General features: G+C 40.2%; 1 protein-coding gene across 2 annotated transcripts in view; it reads right to left on the bottom strand.

Moving 5' to 3' along the window:
* Positions 1-25387, bottom strand: part of Klhl32 (kelch like family member 32) — a 199357-nt gene that overhangs the window by 61848 nt on the left and 112122 nt on the right. Inside the window, exon 6 of one of the 2 annotated variants that reach the window (XM_075971301.1) lies at positions 6186-6401. In XM_075971301.1, the coding sequence (XP_075827416.1) occupies positions 6186-6401 (216 nt within the window). The remainder of the gene's footprint in view (positions 1-6185; positions 6402-25387) is intronic. The other variant, XM_075971303.1, reaches the window with a different exon arrangement.

The following is a 25387-nucleotide window of genomic DNA, read 5'->3' as shown; positions in this document are numbered from 1 at the left end:
CATCACCAGCCATGCAGGACACCCAATCTTCAGAATTTGTTTGTGAAAAGTTTCGAACCTTCTAACCAGCACTTCCTTTGGCAGGTCCCCTGCTTAGGACTCTACAGGTCGAGTCCGGCAGGTTGAACAACATCCTACTGAAACAAAGTCTGGAGTTAGCGCTAAAAACTCTCATGAACCTGCAAGCAAAGTCAAACTGGTAGAGATTTGCCAGGTAATGCAGTGGGAGACCTCGAACTCCTATGTCCTCTGTGCTCACCTGCTCATTTTTCTGCTCTTTCTTTGAAGCTAATAATTTGGTGGGTTTCATTTGGAATTGGAGAAACCATTCTCCTCTGGACATAAAACCAAATTGCTAAGTTATACTGAGGAGAATTTCGAACAATGTACATTTAAAGTCCTTTGGGTCATAAAACATATGATACACAACTGTGGTTCGAACATCTGTTTCCTCTGCCAACACAGTGAAGTTAACTAAGAGACCAAGTAACGACTGGCTAATGAAAGAAAAACTGTGTGGGACAGACTAAGACATCCTATGCAAAAGAAGAGACTTAAAGTTTAAAAGGATCAAACAGTCTGAGTACGGTGGTGAATACCTTTAATCCACATACTCTGAAGCAGAGGCAAGAGGATCTGTGAGATCAGGGCTAGCCTCATCTATAGAGTGAGTTCCAGGCCAGCAGAGGATACATAATCCCTATCTCCCCACCATACCCCCAGGACAAATAAACATAGAAACAGAGAATAATGATGCAGAGATTTAGGAAGCCCATAGATTCACGAAATGGTCACTGCAGGTTGCAGCATAGCGTATCAAGGTGAGGGACAGAAAAATGAAAGGGTAAATAAATTAGTTTATGCAGTGGGGATATTTAATGGCTCTCATGACAGGTCTTCAGAGCCAAACTGGTAAATAATGAAAACGAGACCTTCCTCTGGATAAGGGACGGTCCCAGATTACATTACCAGTGTGTAGTGAGACAGCCACCTGGGTAAACTCGTGTGTGGACCACGTTGCACCTAAGCGGTGCCGCACATATTAATCAGATGGCACTACCCCTCATCTGAGTTTCCATTACCTGCCCTACTTGGTGCCAATTTCCTTTCTCTTCCTCAGCACCCCTTCGTCGCTGTTCTTTAAGACATGGGATGGGGATTTGTCAAAGTCAATGAGCACTTTATTACAGTGAGAACGTTCTGTAATGAACAATTCAGCGGTTTAATGAGATTCTGGAGATCTGTCTCCAGCCTGTCCGTCAAGTTTCACTTCTGTAAAGCACCCTGACACTAATCCTCTGGCAGACCCAATCTTTACCCTGGGCTGAATATTAGATTCTTCCATGGTATATTGCATTACTAGTATAACCTCAGCAAAAAAAAAAAAAATGATGAACTTAACTCTACTTGAGGCACTATAGTTGGTCTGATTTGATTTTTCTCTATTGAGTATGAGGGAATTACTTATTGCTAAGATAAAGCGAAAACAATTTCTTATTGCCTACTGAATGCCTAAATTGATAATATTTTTGGAAGTCTTTTAATTCCTTTTCAGTGATCAGGTCTAAAGAAACTATCTTATTGCCTGCAGAAACCAGTTTCTAAAATTCTACTTTATAGTACTGTAGCCTTTCCAGAGGCAACTGTGTAGTAGCTTCTAAGCAGACGGAACGGAATTTTCCTGCTATCTGGATATCTGCACATCACCATGTCAATCTCTGGCAGTGCCTCCAACCGTGGCACAGTAGCAGACAGATGCCAAAAGAATGGGTGGCCTCAAATCTCAATTTTGATAGGATAAAAGGCACAGAATCTAAATCTAGTCTGTATCTTTTCCCCTTAACGAAGGAAAGGAATTTGGCTACTTTGTACTCTGAGCTGGCCATAGTAAATCCTGATGCTTTGCATGATAGGACAGGGATGTGGATTATTGAAATCCCTGCCAGAACCATATCCTCACCAGCACGAACAACCATTGTCTGAATAAACATTCCCTGAAATGCCCAGAAAGCTGCAAGCACTTGTAACTACTTTTTAAACCAAGACTGTGGACTAGTGAGGAGATGTGGTTGGTATCAAGAGACTTGGATTCAAAAGGGGCTCTGCCCTGTAAACTGGAGCCAAGTACAGAGGCTTGTTAAAGCACGGAGATGGAACCAGCTGCTCCTCAGGCCTCTTGTGCTGACAAGTCAATACGGTTTCAAATATCTGTGACCTGATTGGCCCTTTTCTCTTACTACTTTCAATAAAAAGAACGACAGCTGCTGACTAAACTTCAAAGAAGGAAGCAAGGTATCTGGAAATTTATACATCAATACAATCAGTGTTCAATGACACATTTGACCAGTGGTAAAGCAAGCAAGCATGATGGAGGAAGGTCACTGATTAAGTAATAAAGAAACTGCTTGGCCTCATAGGTTAAAACATAGGTGGGAGGAGTAAACAGAACAGAATGCTGGGAGGAAGAGGGAGTGAGCTCAGAGGCCATGCTCCCCTCTCCTGGGCAGACGCCATGAAGCAAGCTTCCAGGTCAGATATGCTGAATCTTTCCCGGTAAGACTGATGCTACATAGATTATTAGAGATGGGTTGATCAGGATATGAGAATTAGCCTGTAAGGGCTAGAGTTAATGGGCCAAGCAGTGTTTAAAAGAATACTGTTTGTGTGTTGTTATTTCTGGTGTAAAGCTAGCCGTGCGGGAGCTGGGCGGGACGAAAAGCAGACCCGCAGCTCCCACAACAGAATGGTGCCCAACGTGTGGACAACTTTATCCACATAAAGCCTGACACAGCTTGGGAAGTAATTCTAGAACAAACAAACAAGCAAACAAACATAACATAACTACCTGAATATGGCTAGCAAAATCGGAGTTTACTACCTCATCTGCCAATAGAACACTGAACTTTTCCTAATATTTGTACAAGATACCCATTTTTCATCCCATCCTGCAGGCACAGCATTCTAAGTAGCATCAAGATGTGTAGACAGCGCTGCAGAATGAGATAGACAGTGAAGGGAGAAAATGGGATGCACATCCCAAAGACTTCAGGGGCAGTATCCAAGGACAGTCACTAGGGATGAGCAGAAGAGGATTTAAATTGAATAATCAACTTTCAAACAAAAAACATCCTCCCTGTCCCCTAGACAAAGCAGTGACAGGATGTGAAAAGATTCTAGAGTCAGGGGAAAAGGAAGGGCTTGTGAAAGCAGTAAGGAATGCATAATGAACTAAAGAGGGTTTTTTTTTTTTCTTTCCCACTCTAGTGTAGGAAGAACATTGAGGTCTTTCATTTGAGATTAAAGCATCCATCTATTAAAGTAAGGAAGTGCTTCTGAAAATAAAAAGAGAGAGTCGGTATAGGAACAATAGAGAGGGGAATAGCAGGGTATATGTGATCTGATCTGGGAAATGGGAAGGGGGAACTATAAATGGGTAGGGGAGAGGGAAATAAGTGCAAAGGAAGGAGAGAAGAAAATAGCTTAAGAATGTCAGGAAAAGTCATAAGGAATCATACTATTAGTTATCTGTCTTAAAAAACTATAATGCACATACATCTGTGTATAAACATATACAGTTTAAAGGAAATTTTCTCATCTGGGGAGACAATGCTCCCTCCAAGAGCCAAAGATCATCTAACAAAAGCCCTCACCCCAGGCATAAGAAGCCCTCTTTGGAGTGGTTGATCAGAATTGTCCAAGAGACTCCTAAACTCACAGGCTGTTTCTATTGCCCTTGTTTGCCCCCAGATGTGGATGGTGAAGGCCCATATTGCTAAAGACACCATGCACCTCACACACAGAGACCAGAGGCCCCTCAGTGGGAGCTGACCTGAATGCCTCCTCCTTGTGGACTAACTTTCAAGGCATCAGAAGGTACTGTGCAAGATTCCAAAGGAGGGAAAGAACCAGCAGTTCTGGCCATCCATGAAACTTATAAACCATGCAATGACCAGCTTGGCAAGTTAACCTTAAAGGTGTACTTATGGGCACATACCTTGGTAGTAACTAAGAACTCTTTAATTGGATTTAAGATTTACCCAACAGTAGGAAAATCATGCCTGGCTCTGAAAACCAAGCCAGCTACTACCCAAGGCTCTTGAAGAATCACAGATCTTAAAGGTGAACCTACCACTAACCGCTTTACTAAACCAACATAATCCCCAACTAAAATTTAATTATTTCTCCTTATGCCCACAAATAAGTGTATTCCTCACAGTTCATCAAGGAAACTTCTCTTTACAACAGATGGAGACCACTACAGCAAACCACAACCAACCAAAATGCAGAGTTGGGTAGCCCAGTCTCAAAGGATACATCTACCAAATACCCCTACATCTGAGGCTCAGGAAACATTTTGGAAGGGGAGGCGGTATGATTGTAAGAGCCATAGGATCAGGAAGCTTGTGGTGAAATTATGTCTCCTAGTAATGTCAGAAGCTACACCCACAAAATCTCACCAACATGACCACCCATGTTGACAAAGATGACGATACACATGCTCAAGTGAAGGCAGGGGAATACCCACAAGACTTCAGTCCTACAAAAAGAACTACAGGCAATCAGGGAATGCTGAGATCAGGAGAAATAGTCTTCCCCAGGGAAGAGCACGCCCACTAGTTATCTAGTACCAACTGGTTAGCCCTGAAAACAAATATACAAGTAACATTATACAGAGCAAGCAGATTGTATAGAGGCATATATATGTCTCTCTGTGCGTGTTTATGTGTATATATGTATATGTGTGTATGTATATACATATACTTATATGCATGTAACAAAAATTAATGGAAAAAGGTCATGGATTAGAAAGAGAGCAAGGGGGTATATGGGAGCGTTTGGAGAAAGGAAAAAGGAAAAGAAAAATAAATTATATTATAATCTTAAAAATAAAAGACACAACTTTTGAAAACAGTCCAAATTCCCTAGACATGCACACTATTGCTCTTAGGAATTTTTGGAACAGACTCCAAGTATTTAAAAACAATATCAAAGATTCCAGAGTACAACCATCTTTGAATATTTGTGTTTACCTATGACGTATAAATTTATCTGTTACCCTTCATATCATTGACTTGTAGACAAGTCCTTCACCCAGACTTAACACATCAAAAATTGCCAACTTCAAAACTTATTAATAAGTTATCCACAAATTAGTTAAAAACTCAAATGAAAAGGTTTATTTGAACTACTAAAAGCTATTTCTATTTTTTTCTCATTTAAATAATTTTAAAAGGAAATGTTTATGAATGGTTTCTCCCCAAGCCCTGAATTCTTTTAGTTTCAATGGCTTAAATATGTATAAAATTGTTTTACAATTCATTCTTCACATATTTAGCTTAAGACACGTTTTTGGTGTCAAGAGAAAAATCCCTTCCCTTTTCTGATTTACCCAGGTTTGAGGAAACCACAGTGCTGGTCTCATTCCCGACGAGCTGCAGACTGGCGAGTGTCCACCAATGGCTGCAAACTGGCGGGTACCCACCAATGGCTGAAGACTGGTGGATGTCCACCAATGGCTGCAGACTGCCGGGTGCCCACCAATGGCTGCAGACTGCCGGGTGCCCACCAATGGCTGCAGACTGCCGGGTGCCCACCAATGGCTGCAGACTGGTGGATGTCCACCAATGGCTGCAGACTGCCGGGTGCCCACCAATGGCTGCAGACTGCCGGGTGCCCACCAATGGCTGCAGACTGGTGGATGTCCACCAATGGCTGAAGACTGGTGGATGTCCACCAATGGCTGCAGACTGGTGGATGTCCACCAATGGCTGCAGACTGCCGGGTGCCCACCAATGGCTGAAGACTGGTGGATGTCCACCAATGGCTGCAGACTGCCGGGTGCCCACCAATGGCTGCAGACTGGTGGATGTCCACCAATGGCTGCAGACTGCCGGGTGCCCACCAATGGCTGCAGACTGGTGGATGTCCACCAATGGCTGCAGACTGCCGGGTGCCCACCAATGGCTGCAGACTGCCGGGTGCCCACCAATGGCTGCAGACTGCCGGGTGCCCACCAATGGCTGAAGACTGGTGGATGTCCACCAATGGCTGGGACTGGCGGGTGTAAATGGCTGCAGATTGGTACGTTTCTACCAATGACTTGCCCACCGAGGGAGTTGTTGCACCTGAATTCTTCCCTTTCTGATGATGTCATGCCTTTCCAAGGCCATGCAGTGTGCCCTTACCTGCCAGATCTGCTCTTCGCTCAGGGAGGTCAAGCGGTCACTCTTGAGCACTTCCTGAAGCAGACAATAGGGCAGCGTGAGAACATCCTCTGGGCGACTCTTTAGAAGCTCCGAGAGATGCTTCACTAGGAAATCAATCACAGCCTTCTCCAGCAAAGTGAGGTGAAAGAGGTCAGCAAGTCTGTACAGATCCAAGTAATTAAAGCTATTTAGTTCCTGGGTGCCAAAAAACATAAAAAAAAAAAACTCTTAGAAATTCACATAGAACAGGCAAGAAATTATGTTCACTCACTACCATTTTCATATTTTCATACTGGGTGGGGTGAGATATATATATGTTTTTCAAGGCAGGGTTTCTCTGTATAACAGTCCTAGCTACCCTGTAACTAGCTCTTGTAGACCAGGCTGGTCTAGAACTCACATAGATCCACCTGCCTCTGCCTCCCGAGTGCTGGGATTAAAGGTGCGTACCACTATTGTCCAGCAGGGGCCATTAATATTAAGATAATCCCCCTACCCCAATTATAAGGCTCTAAGTTTTCCTTCACCCCCAACCCATATTCTTTTTAAAATAATTTATTTTTATTTTATGTGCATGGGTGTTTTGCCTGCATATATGCCTGTATGAGGGATCCCTTGGAACTGGAGTTACAGACAGCTGTGGGTTGTCATGTGGGTGCTTGGAATTGAACCCTGGTCCTCTGGAAGAGCAGACAGTGCTCTTAACTGCTAAGCTATCTCTCCAGACCTTAAAGACATCTTTACAATGTGATTTCCTGAAAGGATGTCCTCATTTTGCCAGCTGAAACGCTACTTTGCAACTTTCTAAAAACATGTGGAAGTCCTTACCAATAAAGACTGGTGGCTCATGGGAGCCATTACGAAGGACAAGAAAGAAAGATTCTTGTGCTTTTTGCCTGCTTGCCCTCACCCGTCCTTTGCCCTTCATTGGCTTTAAAGTCCCCTTCTCCAGGATTCTGTTGTATACTGAAGATCATCTGAGACACCCAGACTCATGGAGTGAACAACTGTTGGAATCTGGGACTTTCTATCGGTAAACAGTCATTGTTGGACTTGCTGAGCCACAGTCTGTAAGTCATTCTAATAAATCCCCTTGTGTAAACACACACACACACACACACACACACACACACACACACACACACACTATATCTCTAGAGAGCCCTGACTAATACAGGGACAATCATGCATTTTACCCTGCCTGTAGTTTGGTTCTTTGTCTACTGAAGGTAATGTAAGAACAGTTAAGTGGAGATTGAGGACTAATCACAAACCCAAAGACACACTGACTTTACATTGTGAAACTTCAGTCTCAGTATGTCTACACAAAGCTACTACCCATCCTGACTTAATGGAGTTGAAAGACAAAATTTATCTGTAAATCTTAACAAAGGAGTTAATCTCACCTAAAGACTCATGTCTTGAATATATATCAAATCCACCTAAACGTGGATCTTGTTTTGCTAGCCTTGAACATTCAGAACACCAGTAGCATTCCCTCCTACTTATTCCCAAAGTTTCTGCATCCATGCTCTCAAATGGATAGCCAGGACTCCAGGAAACTTTAGTCACAAAGCTGTATCCCCCAGGAACCCCTGTCACTGCACCTCTGTGAGAGCCAGGGTGGTACACACCTCTGTTGATAGAAAGCTTGCTTAATTAAGTAGAATAAGAATAATGATATGTCAGAGTCCCTCATTCAGACTTCAGAGTCACTAATATATGGTCAGTGTTTTGTAACAGCAGAAGGTCTGGAGGGTGCTATAAGGCATCCATATATTCTACAGACCTATTTAATTAAGCATGATATATTTCCTTTCCCTAGTTTTCTAAGACTATTAAGAATTCTAATGATATTTTATTCTATTATATATATATATAAAATTTCAAAATATTTGACAGTTTAAATGAGTATTTTTTAAATCTGATACTTATTTAAATTCTCAAATATTACGGAATATATATATGAACTTGTGGTATAATATCATCTGGGAATGAGACCAGCACTGTGGTTTCCTCAAACCTGGGTAAATTGGAAAAGGGAAGGGATTTTCTCTTGACACCAAAAACGTTTCTTAAGCTAAATATGTGAAGAATGAATTATAAAACAAATTTATACATATTTAAGCCATTGAAACAAAAAGAATTCAGGGTTTGGGGAAAAACCATAATATACCACAAGTTCATGTGTTGCCTATATGTGCTTGGGTGTAGGAAAACCTCCTGGAGCATGAGTTGCCTCTTAGGGGCCACATCCATAAACTAAACTGATTCTCCCTTCCCTAGCAGTCAGTAGTCTCCAGTTAACGGTGGGACTGCATGAGCCCCTTTCCTATTCATTCTGGGATCTCAGCTGGTTTGATCTTGTTTAGGTCTTGGGTAGGCAGTCACAGTTGCTGTGGGTTTACATGTAACAGTCCCGCTGTGCCCAGCAAACAATGTATCACTGCGCTGGCTCTAATAACATCTCCCCACCACTTCCATGTTGACCACATAGCTCTAAAAGAAGAACATGATACAGATGCCCCATTTAGGGCTGAGCACTTCACAGTACCTTATTCTCTTCATTCTGACCAGTGTGGTTCTCCATGGTAATCACAATTTACTGCAAAAAGAAGCTTCTCTGATGAAACTACATAAATCTGGTGGGACAATAAAGGGGAGGCCCCTACGATAAGCTGCTTTTTTTTTTTTTCGAAACAGGGTTTCTCTATGTAACAGTCCTAGCTATCCTGGAACTAGCTCTTGTAGACTAGCTTGACTTCGAATTCACAGAGATCTGCCTGTCTCTGCTTCCTGAGTGCTGGGATTAAAGGTGTGTACCACCACGGCCCTACCAACAATAGGATTCTTAATAGGTCTATTTGCCACCAAGTCTTAAAGGACTCGATGCTTATCTTCAAAATACTGTTTATCAAAACAGATGACCACTGAAGTCCACTACAATGCAAACATCATGCCTTTTACTCAAAATAGCCTGGCTTTTTATTCACATTTTTATCAAAGAAATATATCGGTTACAGTGCTAGCTTTTCAGGTATACTTAAAATTGTTCTTCAAAGTCTTTTTCTTAGGATTGGTAAGTACAAGGCCACGAGGAGAGGACAGGAGAGTCTAGTGTGTACTTCAGTACATGCCTATGGGATGGAGAACATCTCTGAGTAAGTTCACCTATTCTAGAGCCCGGAGAATATTTCGGTGTCCCACAGCCTTACGCTGCCATTTGTCCAAAGCCTACTTTTCAACTATTGCAGGGGTTTTAGGGTTATGATTCAATGGTCAGTACCAGGGCACAAAGATGAGAGTGGGCAGGAGCAGAAACACCTACAGAGAAAATGTGGTGAGCATGGAGCAAGTGAAGAAAACATGAATTGGATATGGAATAGCAACTGAATATACTTCATCAAGGGTCTTTCTATCTTTATACACCCATTCTGGGTTTCTTCCAATTATAAGCCCTAAACTTAAAAGCAGTCAGTCCACTTCAAAATAAAAGATAATTTTTAAATTATTTTAATATGGGATTTTAAATAACTGTTTTTTTCTTTTTATTTAATATAATTTGATAATGTTTTCCCTTCTCCTAGATCCTTCCCATCTCCCTACTCAACCAATTCATGTTCACTTATCTCTCTCTCCCCTTTGATGTGGGATTCCCCCCTCTGTATGCTGTGAATGTCATTGATTAATAAAGGAACTGCTTTGGGCCTATAGCAGAGCTATAGGGGAACAGAGCTAGGTGGGGAAAACTAAGCTGAATGCTGGGAGAAAGGAGGTGGAGTCAGAGAGAAGCCATGTAGCCCCGCCGGAGACAGAAGAATGGAACTTTACCCAGTAAGCCACAGCCATGTGACGATACACAGATTACTAGAAATGGGTAAAATTAAGATATAAGCCTTAGCTAATTAGAAGCTAGTGCTAATGGGCCAAGCAGTGTTTTAATTAATACAGTTTCTGTGTGGTTATTTCAGGAGTCTGAGCAGTTGAGAACAAGTAGCCTCCCAGCAACACCCCTTCCCCTCCCTAAGTAACAAAAACAATGATATTTTTGTAATTTTTTCTCTTCTACTTCAGCATATGTGTAGTTTGTATGTATATAAAGTTTGTCTGTGTGTAGGCACATGAATTTTTGTGATGGTTGCATATGTAGGTGTGGATGTGTATGTGGGAATCATCCTGCGTCACATGTCCATCTTACTAATCGAGGCAGTCCTCTCCCAGTGACAGCCCTAACTCCCCAATATGCCTAGTCTCCCAAGTCAGCTTGCTCTGGGACCCCAGCTTTGCTTTCTACGGCTGCAGTTACAGGTAAGCTGCCCCATCCATTTGACATTTATGTGGCTTCTAGAAATCCAAACTCCAGTCAGTACTTGCGCTTGTGTGGAAAGCACTTTAACCACTAGGTCATCTCACCAGTCCCTATGAATAAATTTGCATGTATATATGTATGTGTTATATGTGCATATTCATGTGGGTATACACATGCTAATGTGTGTGTATGCATGTGTATGCTTGTGAAGGCCAGGCACTCATGTTATGTGTCTTATTTGATCTTGCTCCTTTTATTTTTTGAGATAGGGTTTTTGCTATACCTGGAACCCATCAGTGTGGAAAGACTAGCCAGCCACTGAGTTCTAGGGATCCAGCTGTCTTCCCTACAATACTGGAGACAGATAAAGCCAGGAATGCTCACTTTTCATCTGGGTGCTGGGAATACAAACCCATGTCCTCAGTCACACATAGTAAACATATTACAACTGAACCATCTTCTCAGTCCCACTGAGTTTCCTTTAAAGGTAATTCTTTAATTTTCTTCAGGACTATATTAATAAAAATCCAAAGATGGTGTGCCATGAATAACTAAGCAGCAGTACTCGTACTGAAGGCCACTTGTACCTGTCTGTGTATGATAGAAACAGCAGTTTTGAGATAAAGATGCTCTGAGTTCCATCTTTTCATTGCTCCTTAAAAACAATGTCCCCAAATCTCCAGTGCCTTCTAGCTATGTCAGAAGCTTCTATTCACCTTTCCATACATAACTTGTGTCTCTGTAGTTCAACTGTGAGCAGTGGGAAGGTGAGGGGAGTAGAGAATCCACCTCCCCGAGACCATGATGCCATAGCACACACCCCTCCTATTGGGGCAGACAGGATCTGTGAAAACCATACATAAGTTAATCATGCAGAGATAATCACTTTCAGTGTATATATATACACACACACACCATTTATATTCTAGGCTTTATTTTTTTAAAAAAGAAGTTGCTCCTGTGCCCAACGAAAAAGAAAAGAAAAGAAAAACTTGTTTTCAGGGCAGAACATCGCAGACACAGAGACAGGACAGTAGGGATGGACAGGTCCCTGAAGTCAGGCAGATGTGGTTCTACTGATAAGAAACATACAGCATCACCAGACTGACACTACTCATCATATACAAATGAAAAAGTCCAACCAACTCACAGGGCTGTCATGGAGACACTATTTGAAAATCACTTCCTACAACTGGGCTCATGCAAAGTATAGAGAAGAGTGGGGCCTGGCAGAGCAAAACCAGGAAAGTATAAAAACCCCTGTGGCTTTGTATCGGAAAACCAAGGTTCATCCCTGGGGGTGGGGGTGGAGGAAATTCTAAATGTGTGAAGTCCTGGGTAATTGTGTGTTGGTGACATGAGGCAATCATGGTAAAGATCTTATCAGACTCATGGGAAATGGCAACACCATCCCAGAGAGATAGAAAAGCCTCCCTCTTGACTATGTGAAGATGTTGATAGTGTGTGCAGAAAATGTCCACCACAGTCTTCTCTCCCTGGATGTTTACAGCCCGAAGACTTCTCCGTTATGGAGACTGCTCCTACCAAGATTAGCTAAACCTGTCTCTGTGAGCCCACTGCATGCTCTCACTCCTTGTTTATCTCTGAATAAGCATGCTTCCCTGTGCAGTGCAGCTGCATGTAATAACCTCACCTCTCTGTTCAGCTGTATACAGCAAGCATGCTGAGCATCTAGTGAGTGATGGCTTCTCACTCAGATAATTCCGTCTACCAGATCCCAGCTTTACTGTGAGTCCGTGTGTCTCTGTGTTGGTGGTTTCTTCACTACCTCACCTCACCAGACAGGTCTGCCCCAGAAGCATGCTGGAGGTGGCAAATCACTGACACAAGAGGGGCAAGAGGAAGAATACGGCCTCTCTGGATATCAATTACTTGAAAGAAAGTGTACCTATACATTAGGGTACAAAGATGATGATGGAAGTAAAAAGAGAAAATACAGAATTGAGTACTAAGTTTATAACTAAATATACTAAATTTATATTCCTATCCAATCCATTTTCCTTAGCTCAGAATCCATTTTCTCACCAGCAGTAAGGGTCTTCTTTGAGCTACCATCCCATAGCCTATTATACCAACATGTCCAAACTGAACCTATTTTGTGTGGGCTTGCTTCTTCTGTATATTCTTTTTTTAAACAATTTTAGATATGTTTATTTTATGTGTATGAACGTGTGTGCATCACATGCATGCAGTGTCCCCCGATGTCAGAAAAGGATATGGGATCCCCTAAAACGGGACTTATAACTGAACCCAGGACCTGTACAAGAGGAACATATGCCCCTAACTGCTGAACCACTTCTCAGCTCTTCTCTTTCTTCTTTTGGAGAATGGTCGCATCTAGATTTCTGCATCGGGAGCCCCTACACTGGCCTATATTCTTTTCTTATATCAAGCCAATTGCCTAATCCTGTCTGTTCTTCCTTATTAGCATGTCTCTTATGTCATTTATCATCTCTTGTCTGGACTCCTGGAACTGTCAAAAATTACCATTCCTGCCTCTGGTATCAAATTATCATTTCTCTCTTTATGTAAGGGTTTGACTATACCATGAACTGTTTAAAACTCAGATATAAATGTATTTAATAAAAAGAGAGGTACACCAAAGTGGGAAGAAGATGTATTAGGGGTTGTCTGGAAGGAGTGGGAGGGTAGAGTTGGGGGTGGGTAGGCTTAAGAAACATTGTATTCATGTATCAAATTGTCAAGGAATAAATAAATGACATTTTAAAACAACAAAATATGTAGACATATTTAATAACAAGTTCTAAAGACAATGCAAGTAAAACTACAAGACACAAAAACAAATTTAAATACACATCGCTTATGCTTAGATAAGAATTTAACATTTGCAATGTCAGTTCCTCCTAATTTACCAACTAAATAGAAACCAAATTAAAAACACCACCAAAGAAGGAGGGGCCTTGACCTTAGCCCTACAAAGCCCCATTTTCAGCAGAAAGCACCCAGAATCAAAGTCTATGTTTATAAATCCCTTGGACTCCATCACTCTCTAACAACTGTTCCATAAAGTCATTTCCTTTTTATATAAGCGAAACTTTTTAAAGAATTTTTTTAAAGCTAAGTAACAGACTCCCATCTGCTTATAGGAAAAATAAAATAAAATTCAGGACACAGCACTGTCTCCCATGTCCTGGATTCTGCTGAATTTCTCATCCTGCAAAGCAGCATCACGAACCAGCCTGGCTTGGCTCCAACTGTGACAACCTCGCACACATTGACAAGGGGGACGAAGACAACAGGCACTGCAACCAAAGACATAGGCACCAGCTCTTGAAGAGTGCAGTCTTCTGGAAGGTCTGTCTGTCTGTTTAACCCCTTACAAATAAATGAAAAATATAACTAAGGTAAACACTACAAAGAATAGAACATGAGGCTGAGTGGCTGTAAGTAAGGGTTTGACCTGGAATGAAAAGTTACTAAGGGTTTACTGAGAACGTGGAGCTGTCAGCTGAAGGAAGACAAGACACTGGCCTAGCAAGATAGGAGATTTGCATCCACTACAGGTTTCATTTCTTCCCATCTACTGAGTGTTTACAGTTTATCAATTCTTTTGGTTTTTGTAAGATTTAAGATTTTGAATGTTTTACTTTATTAATTTATAACATGTGTGTGTGTGTGTGTGTGAATGTGTGTGTGTGCATGTTCACACAAGTGGCAGGTTGTATGGAGATAAGACAATTTGTGGGAGTTGTTTCTCTCCTCAAATCATGTGGGTCCCAGGGAGCGAGCTCAAGGAATCAATCTTGCAGCAAGTGCCTTTAACAGCTGAGTCATCATCATACCAGCTCAAACTGTCTTTTAAATAAGAATTATCTTCTTATTTATTGGCCTCACCCTAACTAATTCAATCATGAAAACTACATTTTAGAATAAGATGGAGCTGAAGCTGCAGAAACAATGTCCCAGAACTGAGAAGCAACAGGTGCTAATTTCTTATGAATAACAAATACAGTTTCTCTTCTTTTCACATGGGCATCATGCCCAACATGTCCCTCTGTGTCTCCATGGGATGACACCCTCTCACATTTTTCTATTAGTCTGCTTGCTTCACCTATCTCCATGTGTACTTATCTTCTACATTTTCCTGTATTTATATGTGCATGTACAGTCCCCCAATAAGTTAGTCCTTTGGGAAGACAACCGGCCAGCCTTGTCTACTGTTCTACTCCAAATGTCAGGTACATGCTGGATGGACACATGCTCAGCTATGTTAATAGCAGCATTGTTTGTCATGGCCAGAACCTGAAAACAACCTAAATATTCCTCAACCAAAGAATGGATAAGATACATTTACACAATGGAGTACTACACAGCAGAAAAAATTATGACATCTCAAAATTTGCAGGCAAATGGATGGAGCTAGAAAACATCATATTGAGTGAGGTAACCCAGATCCAGAAAGACAATTATCATATGTACTCACTCATAAGTGGTTTTTAAACATAAAGCAAAGAAAATCTGCCTACAAATCACAATCCCAGAGAACCTAGACAACAATGAGGACCCTAAGAGAGGCATACATGGATCTAATCTACATGGGAAGTAGAAAAAGACAAGATCTCTTGAGTAAATTGGGAGCATGGAAACCTTGGGAGAAGGTTGAAAGGGAGGGGAGAGGCAGGGAGAGCAGCAGAGAAAAATGTGTAGCTCAATAAAATCAATAAAAAATAATAATTAAAATTAAACTTTCTTATCCTTCTAAAAAGGTTTGATTTCTGCCTCACTATTTTCCACTTGAAATTTAGTTCTTATTCAGAATTATAGTGCAGACATTGTTGTTCTTCTGGGGATATTTTTAAATAATATTTATTTTTCTTTGGTTCAGGGATATTTGGCTTCTCTTTTCCCTTCTACTTGTTTCTTATGATATGAATGACAAGTTAAATTACAGAACAGCCACAAAATGTGTCCCCAAAACTGCACTAGCTATAGAAGAAATGCTACTTTTCCAATTTCAATAATTCATAAAAAACTGACATATTTTCCACGTTTGTGCTTTTTGTGTGGTTTAATCCTGTGAGATCCTTAAAAGAGTTTTTTTTTGAGATTAACTTGGGCAGGTCATAGGGGAATAAAAACTACAAAAAGCTAAATATGATCTTTCTTTGAAAAACAGTCAATATAATTACCTCTTCAATCAAAATGGTCAGATGGTTAAGATATGGGTAGGACGAAGTGAGTGAGCCTGAGGGGTCATTGACCCTCCTGCCCTCCTCCTATCTTCCCCAAACAGTGAAGACAATGAGAGGATGACCATCTTGGCCTCTGTGATGTCCTTTCCTGGATCTCGTGTAATGGTATAATTTGCCAAAAATTCCAATGCACTTCTTAGTAGTTCAGCTAAGTTGATAAGGACATTTATATAACAACTTTGCTCTATAATTCAAAGCAGCTGTGAACCTATACCTCAGATAATGTCATCTAGATTCACTGCCTCTCCACTGATCTTGGATGGCAAAAATATGAAATCTTATATCTAGAGTGTACACATGCACTGTCTGTGAGCCACAGTCCAGCTCCTGTGAGCTATGGTGAAAGGATGTGCCCCCTGCACTAACTGCAACAAACCTGCCCATCAGTGATCCATGTTTCAAAAACAAAGTCTATTGGAGGTTCAGCTATTCTGATGGCCCTCTGGACTGTCAGTAGGTCCTTGCCCATCCAGCTCTGCAGTATAATCATACCCCAAACACGGGAATTATATAAAACATGCGAAAATTTGTTATCATGTGATCATATCTACCATGTTCTATCCTAATACCTGCCCCAAAATAGGATACCTCAAATCCAGGAGTCCTAGATACACAAAAACAGTAGAGATGCTTGCACTTGGTAGTAGGACACCTGATCAACACAGCCCCTAATGGCTATTTCTCTTCTTCCCTCATTTAATTCTAAGAACGCCAGTGACTTGTGAAAGAAAAATAAGCACCAACAACACTTACAATCAGTGTGAAAACCATGACTTGGATTGAGGATAATGTTAAATGTTTCTCAAGGTTAAAGCAAATAGAAATACTATTTTTGATGTCCAGAATTTTTATTTCTAAGATGGGCAAATTGAATAATATTTCAGATAAATATTTTTTCTCTGCTAAAGGAAAGGCCACCCTGGGTATGAAACCAAGAAAATAGACAATGACTCAAAACTATTCCAAATATCCCATATTATACGTAACGCCAGCATGGCTTGCTTGGTAGCTATGCTAGCTCAAAGTGCAATTAAGATATCCTGTCAGCTGCGTTTTGAGACCAAGTGCCAAGTATTATACAGTAAGGAGGTAGGACATTTGTTACCAACTGAACTCTAATGCTTATGATTGGGTTATCTTTTTATAAATCTATTTTATGTTGAAAATACAGTAGTTAAAAATACACTATATGATTAATTGCCAAAGCGCATAGCTCTAGTAGTGTTCTGAAGACTATGGGTTGTTTATCCTAGAGACTGTGTGATTAACCAGGAGCCGTGACTCAACAGCACTATACAGGATTGTTAGTGCTACCTCAACACACAAGACCAGCCTCATGAGAAGGTTAACATGAAATGCATGCCTTTTTCTCCAAGCGTGCCCCTGCTACGCCATTGTAATACTGAAAGTCAGAGCCTCCTAAGTCAGGAATCATCTGCAGCAGAAAGTAACCCTTGCATTTTAAGACCAGCAAATCCTACAAAATCCTAATCATCTTTGTTCTTATCATTGGTTGTAACTGAAAAAAAATAGTTGTTGTATTACAAATGAAAAAATAGTAAGTTGTGAGACATGTCCATGACTGTCATGGAAGAAGAAACAGCTTTGATATGACTTAATGATCAAGAAAGAGATTCTCAAATGCTTGATCTGAGCTCAGGAAATTATCCCATGATGCTAGTGAGGTAATAGAATTTTCACATAATAAGTAGGGAGTAGAATGCCCACCTGTAATAAGCAAAGGCTGGCAGCTGCAGTGCATCATGGGTCTTCCAATCTGGCCCATGTGAAATTATTTTCTCTTTCCCCAAAATGTTGAAAGAGAACCTGATTTTTCTTGATTTTAGTGAGGATTAGAAAAATCCAGTGTCCATAGTGTTAGTCAGAACTACAACATATACTTTCAAGCAGGGATGGATTCTCTCATAATTTCCCTTTGCCCAAATGATTATTTTTTGCAAAGCATTTGAAGACTGAAACACCAGGCTATGAGGCTTGTCAAGTGGGGTTCGTTTAAATACTCTTCTCATGGCGACCACCCAGATCTGACTGACTGGTTCCTTCCTTGGGATGGCAAAGCACTCCAGCTTGGATGGCTGCTTCCTTTCTGACTTTTCAAGCACTAACTGTCCAAGTCACCTTTTTCTCAGGTTCAGACTGTGTCTTTATTCCTTCATGTCTTCTTTATCTCTTGTGAAAGTCCCTTCTTTTAATTTTTAACTGATGGGAGACAAGTAACACAAGGTATCTGTAAAAATCTAGCTTTTACTGATCTTATTTCTTGGTTCATAGTAAAACAGACGTTCCTATCCTACAAATGTTCAAGTAGTTGAAGAATTTAAAGGTAATTTGTCAAACACCAACTAAATGTATTAAACATCTCAATATTAAACAATTAGGTAACAGAACACAGATTAAATATTAGTTAAACATGGAATCTTAGACACAGAGGAAAACATTCGTAAAAATATTGGCGACTGTCTACTATTTGCAAGCTGCCATTAAAAATGGATGCACTGCCACCTTGTTCTGGGTGACTCAAAGATATTGTAAATTCAAGTGTTTGTGGACTCTCATTTGAGTTTCTAGCTTTTTATTTCCTGTCTTCTTCACTGGGTCATAAAGGCAGTGATGGCATCTTTATCTTAGAATTGGATAGAAAAAAAAACACGATTTGAAGTTGAACCTCCTAGATGGTCCCAGCCAGTGGACAACAAACATATCAAGTCAAATTTCCATACCTATAGACTAGGAAAAGTGATAACATATTCTGGATATGCGATGAGCATCCTGAAAACACACGTACAGCGACATCCTCAGAGTGGAGGCTAAACATTTGATAGTTATAGTGACTGTTATTCCCTTTATAACTGCTGTAATTGCTGTCTATCAAGCAGCTTCATACAGATCTGCAACACGGGGTCTGACTGCTTTTGGGGACCTAACTTCAAAAGGTTTGTTGTTCTCTTTTCCTGTTCTCCATGCCGCTCTTCCCTGTAGCTGTACAACTTGAATGTTGTTCATTCAAGTTTTAATAAAATGGTCCCAGAGCTTAAAAAAAAGAGAGAGAGATAAACAAGAAGAACAGACCAAGACAATATAGCGGATCACAACCATGTCTCAGTTACTATCATATACTTCGCTTCTCAGGCAGAAAAGGCACATTGAGAAATTCAAGGATGGGGGGAGCTGCCTTTCTTTATGACCTTATTTGAAAGATAAAGTCCTAGGGGAAATACAATTTATTCAGATTATCAAGACCCTGCTGTGCAAATCTACAGTCTGGGAGCACACTATGGAGATCAAAAAATATTTACTTTATTCTGTGGGGTAAAAAAGCTTTTAATGAATGCATAATTAAGACAAAAAAGTGTATACAGCTTTAGAAATTCCACGGCTGAGCCAAGCCATTAATATCCAAGGCACCATCTCCAGTTGTGATTCCACCTGTTTCCTATTTGGATTACAACCTAGTTATAAACCCAACCCAGTGCAGCAAGAAAGGGCTGTACTCCAGAGTCCAGGAAGCAATAGAAAGGTTTAACATGGATACGTGGTGATGGGCTAGAACAGGTTAAAGCAAATGATCAGATACAAGCAACCCACGTTTTAACAGCCTTGGAATGAATCAGGCAGGGAAATAAACTATCATGTTTATCACTTATATAAAGGGAGTGGGTTTTCTCAGCACTACATTTGGGGTTAATAGGATAAAGTCAAATTATTAAGGAAGAAAATAAATATTCCACTGACCATGTAGATCAGACTTATTTATGATGCAAGCCCAAGTATTTTATGTGCATCAACATATATGTGAATAAATATATATATACGCATGTGTAAACATACATATACTTATACACGAACATGTAAATATTTCTGGATAGTCTTAAGTAACTATGTTTCATATGCTAATACAAATATACATTTTATATGCCTCTATTAAATAAAAACAAAGTATTACCAGCAATTCAAAAAAGCACAAGAAACAAAACATGCTCTAATTCTGTCAGTTTTAGAAGACATATTTAAATATATTTGTGCTATATAACTGAGGAATTCTATAATTAGGTTACTGGTACACTTTCATAATCAATTGTATGCATAATATCTAAGGTTCATGAATAATTTTATATTGTTCTTTGGGAATGTTTCTTAGTAAGCTAGAATTCTAGGAGGGAGGGGCACAGAAAATTAGCCATGATCAGGTACTAACAAAGCTGGTCTCAGTCACCACGGGCTGAAAAATGTTGCTTCAGAATTCACCATTGCTTACTCAGCATGTGCGCACAGGGGCAGCTTCTCCCCATGTCAGCTCTTGTTTCTCAAGTGTCTACTGGTGCAGGATCCGTGTTGCAGGACCCATTGCATTCACCAACTTATTGAATCTTTCAACAACACCAAGGGGTAAAAGGATGCTGTATCTATTTCAGAGAGTAGGAGTGAAGGGTAGAAAAACTTAGTCACTTAAGGTCAAGTGACTTCGGGGTATGAGTTTATGTCACAGGGAGATAAACAAGTCAACACAAGAGGAGCTAGATAAATAAATGCAATACTTTGGGATTAGCTTCCTGGAAGAATGCTCACAGTTAAAGAGGGTATCTAACTCAAACTGAGTGCACTACTCAGCCAGCTGTGGAAAAGGAAATGTGTATGCCAAGTACTTAGGGTGTTAGGAACTCAGAAATTGACAGTAGGAAAAAGAGCCCACATAACAGGGGGTTTTCACAAAGTTTTAAGGAAAGGTACAGAGTCTCCTAAGACTGTAGCATAACACTTGAGCAGAAAGTTGTCAAAAAAAAATAAAATAAAATAAAATAAGGTTAAAGAGATGGGCAGTTTTATAACAGACACAAACTCTGTGTGTCAAATTAAGAGGAATGAACATTATACCAAAGGCTAAGGAGAATCATAAGTAGTGAATGATTTTAAGCAAGAGTACAATATAATCAGTTTGTTATTTGAAAATAAAGCCAATGGATTGAAAATTACTTTTAAAATCAATCAAACAAAACATCAGAGGAATAATTGGAGTAACCGTGAAGTTTATTAATTTTCAGGAAGTTCATTTCATCCAGAAAGTAACAAAGACCTGGATTAAGATGGTGTTACAGGAAGAGAAAGAAGGAGAGAGAACAAGAAACCAAATGATGTGTGTATGAAAGTGACATTGCATGCTGGCCACAGGGCAGGGAAGATTCTAGGGTGACTCCTGGTCTCTGGCGTGAGTTCCACTCAAATACCTACAGATGTGCAGAAGAATGAACCCAGGAGACAGAGGATTGGCGATGACAAAGCATGTTATCCTTGGGATACAACAGCAAAGAGTCCATTAAGGAGATGAGAATGAGAAAGCCCAAAACTAGTTTGCAACTAGAAAATAGAAATCTATGCAAGACTTGGGGCAAGAAGTTATTTTGAAGATTCAAACAGATGCCCAACACTGTTGTGATGATAATCATAGGTTGGGAACAGGGTGGAAGCAGTTCAGGAGAGTCCACGGGAGAAAATGCAGACCTCAGTGACGTCAGTGCCAACCAAAAGAAAAAGCAGCACATTAGAGAATGATCTAAGAGGCCAAATCAATAAAGTTGAGCAAGAATCACAAAACCATGAAGCAGTCTAACAATTGTAGCTCAGGTAAGTAAAGGCATGTGAAGGAAAAATACCCATCAGAGAGTGGCTCCTCCTGATAACCTAAATTTTTAGAGACCGGGGTTTCTGGTAGGTTTAACTAAAAGAATGGTACTGCCTTAACAGCATGGTGAAGAGCAAGCAAGTGGATTGGATGAAGGCAATGGGGAACCGTGTGTAGGGTATCCAGGGGAACTGTGTGTAGTGTATCCAGGGGAACTGCGTGTAGGGTATCCAGGGGAACTGCGTGTAGGGTATCCAGGGGAACTGCGTGTAGGGTATCTATCCAGTGGAACTGCATGTAAGGTATTCAGTGGAACTGCGTGTAGGATATCCACGGGAAATACGTGTAGGATATCTGGTGGAACTGTTAATTGGAACACATATCTGGAGCTCAGGTGCAGTGACCTCCACAGTAGGAAGACAAGTGCAGTGAGTAGAAGAGATGGCTTACACACAGTGTTCCTATCCTCCCACAATGGGGGAAGGAGAGCTTGTAAAGGAACTGAAAAAGGTAGAGGAGAACTAGGAGGGAGGAGAGGGTTTTGTAGGAGGGAACACAGAAGGCTCACGGTTCAATATTATGAAAGACTCACAGTGAGAGGAAGAAGAGGGCTGTTGTAGTGACAGGAGACTAAGAAACAGTTCTCCCACCTTCCTGGTGGGGAGACTGAAACCATGGGCAACAGAAAGGCAAAAGGCTGTAATGAGGAGTGGAAGGTGTGTGAGCTTCAGAGAAGAGGGCACACGTCTCATGAAGTAGAGATATTGACTCTTGGAAGCTCAAATAAAACACAGATTTCAAGTAGTGATAATGGAAGAGAGTGAAAAACATATTTAATTGCTTCATTTGTTGATTATGAACTACAGCATCCATAAGAAGTGGGAGGAATTTATTTTTTGAGAAAAAAACACATGCACAAAATCAGACTTTTAGGGGGTGAGGTGTTTCTGGTTTTATTTGTTCCATAGCTTTAGATAGAAACTACAGGTATTAGAAAACTCCTTCAAGACTTTTTTTCTCTCTTTAAAAACTCACACAAAATATACACTCAGCCCTAGATTGACCAAATAACAAATTCAAATGCTGAAATCACGCTCCCAGAAGACAGCAGGCCTTAGGACTGTCAATTGCTGGCATCCTTCAGTATGGGCACTGGGAATAAAAACCATCATGACAGCCTATGAAAAAAATTAATTGGAACCCAGAAATGGCTACTGAAAATCTTATGGCGCATTTCTGGAGCCAAATATGAATGATATTTGGCAAACCTGATATTCCGGATTACTTGTGCTTGGTGGCAAATATTCTTGATCAGAACAAATAATTAGCAGTTGGCTATGACTTGGGGTTGATACATTTCTTGACTTCCTGATTATTTTCACTGAAAAAGAATCCAAAAGGTTAAACTATTTGTAATATATTTTCCAAAAGTTATACTTTAATATGCTCCAAACACAAAGGTATCAGCTCAAGGGAAGCAATCATGGCATGCAGTTAGTGCACTGGATTATGGCCATATTAAATATATATGTGGGTATAATCATTTGTCTTCTCTAATAGAAAAAAATCTCAGTGCTAGAGAAAAATGAATATAGGTTATAACTTTTCAACCTTGAGGATAAATTATTTTATACTTATACCCACTATATATTTAGGTAATACAGCTAATTTTAATAATTAAATTTAAGATAATATATTATTTAGAAGACATAGCCTCCAATAAGTCATTGCTGTACTATTTAGTTTAAAAAATAATAATCCATTATAATACCGTAAAATATATAAGCTTCTCATTGTCGAGTTTAGTCACTGTAGGAAGTATTTCCGACTGAACAAAATATATTCAGTAGGTGAAAGTAACAGAAAGCTGCTTATACAATTTTCTCACCATTATTTAACATATCAATATTAAAAAGCAGATAAAAATTACCGAATGAAGGTTAACTTTTGTCCCCTCAACACATACTAAGTTCATGCAATATGGAGGAAGGGAAAGGAAATCTGAAGTTGGTGGAAGATGAGGTCCTGGGTCTTGTACCCAAAACCTCCCAGGGTAAAAGCAGGGAAAGGCATTTTTTCAGCATAATGTGCCCTGTGGAGGGTGACTCAAATCTGTCAGAAGAGACCATCAGTCTTGGAGATGGTGTCTCAGAGGTCAGTGCTTCCAGATGTGGGGACTAGAAAAAATATTTTCTTAAAAAGAGAAACCATAAGACTCCTATTTATTAAAACAGACATGAAATTATCCAGAAATCTCCCCCAAAACCCTCATGAGAGAATAAAATTCTTTAAATCTTTGTTCATTTATCAAAAAAAGAAAATGCCCAATTCTCTCTGCAGTCCCTTAAGTGTACAACCCCATGAAGATGAAGGATAATGGGGATGGGACGGAGGATGGGGTGGGTGCTGTCATCTCTTCAGGATAGTTCTCAGCTACCCAAAGACGAGTGGCAAGAATCTAGATCGATTTACTAGATGATCCAGGGATGAGTGCTGTGCAGAGGACACCTTCAGTCTGAGGAAGTGACTCGTGGAATATTTGTAAAAGAAGAAAACAAAACAAAACAAGAAACAACCCCCTCATATGTTTCCTTAGGGAGAGACGAGATGCTCTACCTACGGCCCTCAGGTCCTCTCCTCAGAGAGCCCAGCAGCAAGTCTCCTCTTGCAGGTCACGTCTTTCACATAAAAGTGCTAAACTAATGCCGCTTAATGACAAATTAATGTCCATGAATAAAAAATACACCTCTAATAGCATAGAGTAATTTGCCATTACAATATCATCATTGGACATGCCCCTGGTTTAATACGATGTATTTAATTCATAACCTAATGAGTGATATATAAAAAGAAGGAGATGAACCCTGCAATTACATTTATGTGAGTCTGTCACCTTATTTGTAAAACCTTAGAGTCATTTACATTCAAATTAGAACAAATGAGTGATTTCACAAAGTGCGGTGATAAATGACCATAGAAGGCCGAGACAAAACTGCATTTCCTGTGAGCACATTAACAGTTTCCTATTATTTGTTAAAAATTACAATGCATATTGCCCAGTGTGGTGTGAATAATGACTTTTTTACTGATTGGGTCAGAAGACTAATATGTAGCAAAATAAATAATTTTTCTTTCCAGTTTTTCCCCTGATTTTTGCTTTAAACGCATTATGGAATTTTGGTGGATTCACACTGCCACCTACTGCCTACGAATAGATACTGGCAGTCTCTTCCAATCACTGCTTTGGTGGTTTTATTGGAAGAGCCTACAGGATGTTCTATTTATTACTGCATTTAGTTGCATGTCTATAATATATATATATATATATATATATATATATATATATATATATATATATATATACACACACACACACACACACACACACACATTTATATATATTTGGTGAAACAAAGGGCACTTCTGTTAATTGGGCAATAGAATGCATCACTTTGGTGAGAGCACAAATCTTACAGAATTCTTTTCCTTCAGAAAGCTAATGACAAAAGATAGCACCTTGGCAAACCGTGTAGCTCCTAAAGGGTCAATTTCAAGCGACACTACACAAATTCAACCGTTAACACCCCTGATATATGGCATTCTCGGCAGAAGAAGGCGTGCGCATGCGTGGGTGTGTGTCTCTGTGTGTGTGTTGGGGGCATCTGTGCACCTGTGTTTCTTCACCCCTACCATGAGGGCATAGATTAAAGAGAACTTAATGCCTTTGCCTGCTACTGGGGGAGCTCCTATTACAGGACTTCTCTAATGGCAAGTCCACACATATATCATCTGCATTAGGATCTTGCAAAAGGCAGCTTGGCTGGAAAGAGGGGGACAAGCTATAGAGACCAGAATAAAGAATTCTGAGGGTAAACTAATATACTGAAATGTACCAATGTATTGAGATATACCAGCAGGTAGCTAGCGGACATTTCTAAATTAAATCAACATACCAATTCTAAATTTAACCCCCCCCCCCAACTACAAAAAGAAAACAACG

The sequence above is a fragment of the Microtus pennsylvanicus genome, chromosome 5 (assembly GCF_037038515.1).
Source record: "Microtus pennsylvanicus isolate mMicPen1 chromosome 5, mMicPen1.hap1, whole genome shotgun sequence".
In the NCBI taxonomy this organism is placed as follows: domain Eukaryota; kingdom Metazoa; phylum Chordata; class Mammalia; order Rodentia; family Cricetidae; genus Microtus; species Microtus pennsylvanicus.
The sequence above is the reverse complement of the archived record's forward strand: the minus strand, read 5'-3'. Positions and strand labels throughout refer to the sequence as shown.